At 36.8% G+C, this 8,620-nt stretch overlaps 1 protein-coding gene and 1 pseudogene across 3 annotated transcripts in view; one reads left to right on the forward strand and one right to left on the reverse strand.

Annotated features, from left to right (window-relative positions):
• The window catches only part of LOC107668213 (zinc finger protein DPF3-like), a 32,658-nt gene extending 28,673 nt beyond the window's left edge, over positions 1–3,985 (reverse strand). For all 3 annotated transcript variants that reach the window (XM_016460009.1, XM_016460008.1, XM_016460010.1), the window contains exon 1: positions 3,880–3,985. In XM_016460009.1, the coding sequence (XP_016315495.1) occupies positions 3,880–3,911 (32 nt within the window). In that variant the 5' untranslated portion in view covers positions 3,912–3,985. The remainder of the gene's footprint in view (positions 1–3,879) is intronic.
• A 1,427-nt stretch (positions 3,986–5,412) lies between these two features.
• The window catches only part of LOC107668215 (DDB1- and CUL4-associated factor 4-like), a 4,928-nt pseudogene continuing 1,720 nt past the window's right edge, over positions 5,413–8,620 (forward strand).

The following is an 8,620-nucleotide window of genomic DNA, read 5'->3' on the forward strand; positions in this document are numbered from 1 at the left end:
TGAAATATTATTACAATTTATTTATTTTAATTTGAATTTATTCCTGTGATGGCAAAGCTGAATTTTCAGCAGTCATTACTCCAGTCTTCAGTGTCACACGATCCTTCAGAAATCATTATAATATGCTGATTTGATGCTCAAGAAACTTGTCTTATTATTGTCGGTGTCAAAACAGATGTACTGTGGAACACATGATACTGTACATTTTTTTTTCAGAATTCTTTGTTCAATAAAAAGTTCAAAAGAACAGCATTTATTTGACACAAAAAAATTGAATGGTAGTGTATTATATTGGTTTTCAGTGTTAATAAACTTCTATCCCTGTTCATAAGGCAAATCATATAGTTAAACAAACTTGAAGCTTATACTCACCCACAGTATAAAACACTCGTGGAAGTGTAAGTATTTAGAAGATGCCTTTTCTTATGGTAATTCACGTGCAAGTTGCACCCAGAAATTGTAATTTTACGATTTATTATGTATCTGTGAAATAATGTATGACTGTAATGGAAAAGCAATACCTAATTCAGCTCTGCTCTGAACCTCTTTAGTCAGTCTTGAAGAGCAAATTTAGGCTGTGAGGAAGCTATAGGTGCCCCATCAGACTGCTGTGCTTTCATGATATCGCTCACATTCTGAGAGAAACCCCTCAGCGGTGAATAAAGAAAGGGACTTCAGCAAGAGAGAGAGGCCAAAAGAGCTCGAGGAAGTAATGGAGTGCTCAGTTGTCGGCCTTGTTAGCAAATATTTAGTGTCTTTATTTAAAAAAAAAAAGAAGAAGAAAAAAGGTGATGTAGAGGTCTAGACTGTTTGCAAATGGATTATGGAATGGAATGAAGAGAGGCATGTAAAATATGCTTTCCTTTCAGTTTTTTAGTTTATTATTTTAAGTCCATTTCTTTTCTTTTTTTTCTTTTGCAAACCATATTATTTCAGCTGAGTAAAAACATGTTTTTAAAGAGACTCGGCATATACAAAAAGAAAAACAGGAAAAGGGTTTAGAGTAGTGGAGTCTATCAGCACAAACAGGGGGTTCCTGGACACACAAAAGACCTCTGGCTCAACGGTGTTTTTAGTGGTTGTAGCAACCCTCTACATTGCGAGTAAATCACTCGCATATGTGACTAAATCTTCACTCTGGGCGACTAAATTATGTCTAATATTAGCCAATTGCTAATAAATTCTCAGATTTTACTCGCCAGTGTGTGAGTTGGAGGCTAAGTATAAGTTTAGCTCAGATATATTTTCACTCGCCGAACACTCTCTGACTGAGCGCTTCAGAGTTTCACTCTCCGTCAAGCGATCTGTGCTGTTTTTCAGTTCATCTGAATGGATGTGCAACGCACCTGTATTTAACGTACCGTAAACTCTAGTGTGAAGGCGCACATCCCCGTCGCTTTGTTTCACACACACGCAGTGAGAGAGGGAGAGAGAATTGACGCGCTACCTATGCGCGCTACATGTGTAATGTGAAAACGAAATGCATCCAGACAGATGAAGATGGGGGGGAGGGGAGCAGGCTACTGCAAGCGCCTTAACCTAAACCCCACATATTCACCCCCTCAACGCCCCCCTCGATTTATATGTGACAAAACGTACGCAAACCACCAGACCCCGCTCTCCAGACACTAATAAATGAATAGACCAAATGCTGTTGAACACGGTATATAATATGACTGCTCCTTGGTAGAAAACAACACTTGTATTTAACAGCGGTGGGAAGTAATCTCATTCACAACAAACAAACAACCAGACAAGAAACACATTATTTGCCTGGGCAACATAATGAGATTTACAGAGGAAGAAAAAAACAGCCAAATTATACAAGTAACAGTCTTTGTTAACCAAGTCCAACATTCACAGATTCCTCCATAACACAATAAGGGAAAATGCTTACTGTTTTATAGCAAAGTATTTAGAATAATAGCACTGGGAAGAGGGAAAAAACATAAAAGTGTGCTCAGACAGGTGAATACGGCTCCTTTTCCTGCTCCCAGTGACCCCCTGATGTCTTTTTGGTGGGATGGGAGGGGAGCTTTATGTCCCTGATCTGGAGCAGATGGGGCTCTGTCTCTTGCCCACTGACATCTCTGCGGCTAGTCATCAGAACAGATGGGTACTGAGGGATCCTGGGATATTGCAAATCTGCTCCACCACAGCATTTAGAGATGGTGCATCACCCTCAGTGTACACACTTACATCGACAAATCAGCTTAAGTTTGAATGGAGAGGAATCACTAAAGTAACTATGAGTTAGGCTGGTATGAATCCAAGGGTGTTAATTATTATTATTATTATTTCTTTTTTTTTTTTGTAGAGGCACCAGGTGCAATCCTAGCTCACTCCTTTGCAAGATAAGACATGACCAAAAGACACATTTTGAAAATAATATAGTTACTCATGTCATGCAATATAGTTATGCAATACACACACACATATAATATGTTATAGGTTATAAAACATGACTAGGTATTACATAAATATAACATATATGTATCACATATATTATATAGTATGAGTATTTATTGATCTTTAACCATTTTGAAACATAGATACCTAAACTTTTTCTTTCATTTCTTTTAAATGCCTGCAGAACTGCAAATATTCCACATTTTGTCCACTCACTATTTAATGTAGGAATAGCATAAGATAAATGCATATGTGAAATTCAAACGGTGACATGTATTTGCTTTATTAATGTCAAGATTAATGATTATTAGACATCACACCGGAAGTAAATCCTTTCTTTCTCCATCAAATATTTAAAACCAATTCCTACAAAGTTCCACATCAGGACTACTCAGTTAAAACCAAAAGGTATTGACAAATGCCAGTAATAAGGACAAACCCTTCTGACCTCTTCTTAAAGCTCTAATAAATGTAATGTAATAGAACCTGGAATTCTGTCACATGCACTTCAACAGACAAACAGCCGAGAACAGGACAGTGAATTCCATTGTTATTCATCACTTATATCTTGACTTCATTATTGTTAGCCTGTTTTTTATATCACTATAATATGTCATCACAAATAAAACGGCGTTTATTCACCAGACACGACGCAAATATCAATGTATATCTCATATCAAACCATTTCCGATGTAATGTTTACTATCACGCGGGTGTACAAAAACGAAGGGCCTTGACACAACTGAAAGATGTACGTGCGTTAGAGAAAGTTATCTAATTAATTCTTATGGGAAATTAACATATTTCATATTTTACTCGTTCTTGCCACTTTCCAATACTCAATGTGTATGTGACAGGGTCTGCCAGTTCTCCATAGGCCACAACGGGGAAATTATTCGATATCATCTTATAGGCATTTTTAAAACAATAATGCAACCGAAACATATAATCAATTTACATCACCACGTTGCATCTGCATCTTTAAATGACTATTTTACGTTATAAGTTGTTTATCGTGACATACAGCGCGCTCCTGTAGTCATATGACAGCTCATCCCGACATATTTCATATATGGCCGAGGCTTTATCTAGGTGTCCTGCAAAGAAGTCAACGGAGTGTGTAACGTTACCCTCTCAAAGCATTGCATCCGAAATAATGCTGCACTAACACTGACCATCAGAGCCTGAATGCTGAGACACACTTATTGCATATTTTTCAGAATGAATGTCCGAACACAACGCTTCTAATGTATTTACATATGTATATACACATTTCACACCCACACAAAGAGAAACTGCATGGATTAACGTAAACAGTTATTCGTTTGGGACAGAACTCCCTGAAATACAAAATGCACGGTCCATACATTCCTATTTCGAGACTCGATTTGCACCCACGCTCTAAATCATGCGGAATACAGTAGGCTACATTATCGAAAACGAGCGAAAATAATGTTTATAATTACTTACGCTTTCAGCGGATTCTGAATGACCGTCGCCATTTTGCCACACTGTAACCCAATATTCCAAATCTCTGAGTTCTTTGGGAACCTTGTGAAAGAAAAACAGCCAATACGGACCTCAGTGTCCGGCAGTCTGGCCAATACAATACTAGGAATCAGAATCTGGGCGTGGCTTCTGAGAGCTGTCAAAATTATATGGTATGGTTTGGGGCATATATATATATATATTAGGGATGTGCGGGTTTAGTCGACTAGTCGACTAAACGGTACAGAATATTCTTATCAGTTTTCTATCAGCTGTGACATATAAGTCTGCATGTTGTTTATATTTAATCCAAGGGCATTGTTTACCTTTATAGAGGGCATTTTCCCCCTAACCTCATTAATACTTCATATTTCATTTCAAATTCTTACATTTAATCTATAAATTCAATTATAATAATGTGATTATTGTTATCTCTACGTTATCAAATTAAATCATTTACACTGAAAAAATACAATTGCATTGAATAATGTTATGAGACTGTTTTAAATATTTTTTTGGTATTATACAAACAAGAAATGATGGTGAAAATTATACTTTTAAATTAAGTTAAAACGCCAGTAGGTGCCAGTAGTGAGGTTGTAATGAGTGAGTCACTGAGTTGTTCATTCAATCGATTCGTTCAAATGGCTGATTCATCAGATGTTTATGCATGGGCTAATGAAACTTTGACTCAACCGATTCGTTCAGAACACGGACTCATTCAGCAATGAATCTGCTGGTTTCTGTTAGATGACCTGTGGTTCCGCCTAAAATGTAAGTGACCTAATATTATTGTACTTGCTTATTTAACTGTTTATTTAACTATTAAACAGTCGTAATGGTGAAAACTTTGTGTGATGTTGCCTAACTAACTGTATTTTAAATATAAAAAATTTTAATTTGTATTTTTTACCTCAGCATGCTTACTTTGTCTGGCGTTAATGAAGCGTTAATGTCGAGCCCTGGAGTCTACTCTATGTGCCGGGGCTCAGCCCCAGACGGCCCCGGCCCAATTTAAACCCTGGATATGAGTACTGCATGTGTTGTTTTACATTCAGCAACAGAATAAGAGCCTCTTGTAGTCTTTATAAAATAACATTCATCTGTCAGTTTTAACTAGATTTTTTATTTTAATTGTATTATTGCAGTTTGGTACATAATTGTGCTTGGTGATTTGTATAGAGCATATTTTAAATATAAAAATTTAATTTAATTAATTAACAATATCATATGGTAATATAATTAACAATGTAAATAAACAGTATATAGGCTATCTTTATATATTTTGTACCTATATTGTTTTTTTATCCCTTTTTCTTTTAAATATAAATACATACAATACATACAACGATCATCATTAAAACAGATTTACATCTTGCTAATTAGAACTATTCATATTTTTATTCATCCTTTAGCTTCGTGTATTTTTCTGTATGTCAACGAGACAGCCTCTGACGTGATTGACAGCTCATTATCCAGTCACATTATTTCAAGTCTCAGGGTTCCACCAATGAACAGTAAGGAGGCGGGAATTCCCTGGTGTTCTCAAATCATATTTCCAAACAGGAAGAAGTCAGCACGAGTGCATCTTTATCGGGTATGTTTATTATGACTCTCCTTTTTTTACATAAAGTTTACAAGTTATTTCAGCGATCAATAAATATATTAACCTGAGTTCTCTTCTGCAGGAGTAGCCGTTAACATAAACGAATTAGCCACGTGTGTGTTCATAATAGTAGTCTTAGCATGTTAGCTAGCTCCTTGTTCAGCTCCATAACAAATCAGTGCTTTTCATCACTGCTCAGTTTCTTAATAATACTCCAAAAAGTTTAGGTTTTTCTTCATATGTGCTAAAACCAAAAATGAATACATAATTTTGCCTCATTATTTAAATTTAAAGGCATTAATCTGACATGACCCCTGGGAAGTAGAAATGAAGCGGGGGAACTGGCGATCGAGTGGCAGGGACCGTCATCGACAGCACAGTCAGTCAAAGTGGCGGAACAGACACCGTTCAGCCCACGATGAGCAAGAATATAGGTAACAAACACAGATTGAGTCTATCAATTTTCACCTAGACGCTCCTTTAAATGAAAATGATGTAATTTACTCGCCCTCATGTCCTTGCAAACCTGTTTGAGCTCTTCTGGGAAACACAAAAGGTGATGTCAAGCAGAAAGAATGCCTCAGTAATATTCACTTTCATTTTATGGACAAAAGATGCAGTCAAAGTGAATGCTGTCAATCTGCATAACATCTCCTTTTGTGTTCCACAAAAGACAGTCATACAGGTTTGAAACAGCATGAGGGTGAATACTAAAGTATTGAGACCTAGAGTCAGCGGTTTTGGCAGTTCAGTTCCTTCCGGTCAAATTTTATTTGGATTATTTTCAGTTAGGCTTGTATTTAACTTTATATTAGCCTTTAACATTAGTCCTTTTTCTAGTTCTGAAAGCGCAGCAGGTGATGCAGGTTCATCCACAGCATCCTCATCTGCACCAGGTGAACTTTTACTTTTCATTATCTCTCTGCTCAGCTTTCTGTCCTATCAGTCCAAATTAATTCATTTAACCATTAACCATTATTATTTATAGAGTTGCCAGGTTTCTATTTTGACCCAGAGAAGAACCGCTACTTTCGTTTGTTGCCTGGACACAACAACTGTAACCCTCTGACAAAAGAAGGGCTCCAGAAAAAGGAAGAGGAGAGAAAGAGATCTGCGCTGCTGGCAGAGGATGATGGTTCTAGGAAGGTGAGTTGGGGAAGTACTGAATATGTCCTCTATACGTAAATGTAGTTTATATGGACAGTCCTCACTGCTTGTATCACATATTTTGCACTAAATTTCAACTATAAAGTTCTTTGAGAGAATTCTATGGATGTTTTATGGACAAGCATATCTGCAGTATTTGGATGGGTTTTGTCGGTAATAAATCATTGCGTTGAAATGTGCAGGTGATTCACTTCCTCCTTGTTTCATCCTAATATGTTCAGAAAGCTCCCAGGACTGGGCTGAATTCTGCATTGCTGTTACAGAAGAGACATCTGGGTCTGCTGCCCCCAAGCTCCTATTCTAGGTATGACATAAAATATCTTGTGGACACAACTTTTTTTTTTTCAGAATGTAATTTACCAGGGAAAAAAATGGATCCCAAAATGAATTCGATTCCAAGGGTGTTCTCATTTTGCAGGCTGATCCATGAAGTGAAAGTAAGCGGGATGCAGCGTCACAGGCTGGAGGTGCAGAGCTCCAACTCCACCAGCCCAAACACCGATAACTTCCATCTCATTGTTGTAAGCCTCTCATTTAATGGAAAAACGTAAAACTTGATTTCTGTGGCAACGCAGTCCATTTAAATGTGTTCTCAGTGGAAAAACAACATGTTATGCTGAGGACAGGCAACTTGAGAACAGTTAAACAATTCGTTTTTTTATTTTTGTTTTTTCATGGAAATGGATTGCTGCTGGCAGGTGTTACTGGAGGTTTTGGCCTCCAGTTGTCTGTTCTTTGAAAAACTAGCAGAAGGAAGATTACGTTTTGGCAGTGATTGTGGTTTCAATCTGACTGTGTTTTTCTTTTTCTGGATGCATCTTATTAGGCAGATTCAGCTTGTGAGCGAGTCTTCACAGTAAACGATGTGTCGCACGGAGGCTGCAAGTATGGCATAATGAATTTCCATGGCTGCAGAAAGGGCTCTCTGTCGGTGGAGATGTGCGATAACCTTTATTTTACTAACCGCAAGGTAACCCGAGGAATTTAAAATGAATTCCTTTCGGCAAAAATAAGTTGTTTCATAGTACTATTTCCTTTTCATTTTGTTTCAGGTGAACTCTGTATGCTGGGCCTCCGTGACACATACAGACTCGCATGTTCTGTATCCTTCAAACATTTCAGGTTCTAAAAACTAAATCTTCAATTATTTTTATGCTTATTTTGAAACTGTAGATCTGTATTGTGGTTTTACTAAATAAACGCTAATGGTGTGTCAGTTTTCAGGAATTTCCATAACCAGTGGCCAATAAAATAAATGGTCAATTAATTGTTAACATTACCACAAAACAGATGTGGAGGTGGTTAATATCATCTTAATTTTAACACATTTAGTCTTTCTTCATTCAGATTTCACTTTGTTAATTGTTAAAAAGTGCATAACCTATATAATTACAATAGGAGCATACCTGCATATTTACTCTATTAATGACTATTAATCAATCACCAAAAAGTCACAAACATCTCTAAGCCATGAGGAAGTGTTTCTTGACAAGTCTTTTCAGGTTGTGTTTGGTGGGCATTTCTCAGACCCCAGGCTGTGTAAGCTTATTACCTGCTTCTCTTTTCAGCAACTTCAATCCAGGTACAAATCGTTTCCTTTTGGGTCTCCCACATTTCTAATTTAAAAACACTTTTTATTTGTTTTCACTTTATTAAACTGAAATGACTTTTTTCATCAGATCAACCAGGGATGCTGTGCAGTTTTAAGATCTCCACAGCTTGGTCATGTGCATGGTGCCTCAACCCACAGGCTGATAAAACCTTCAGCACTGGTGAGGTTTTGACTCCTTGTTTGTATGTGTTTCTACAATATGCTGTTGGAATGAAAATTATGGTCACTGCATTTATTTGACCAGTAATACAGTAAAAACAGTAATATTGCAACAGTTATTACAATTTACAGTTTATATATGATGTTTATATATATATATATATATATATATATATATA

The sequence above is a fragment of the Sinocyclocheilus anshuiensis genome, unplaced genomic scaffold, assembly GCF_001515605.1.
Source record: "Sinocyclocheilus anshuiensis isolate Anshui unplaced genomic scaffold, SAMN03320099.WGS_v1.1 scaffold1341, whole genome shotgun sequence".
In the NCBI taxonomy this organism is placed as follows: Eukaryota; Metazoa; Chordata; class Actinopteri; order Cypriniformes; family Cyprinidae; genus Sinocyclocheilus; species Sinocyclocheilus anshuiensis.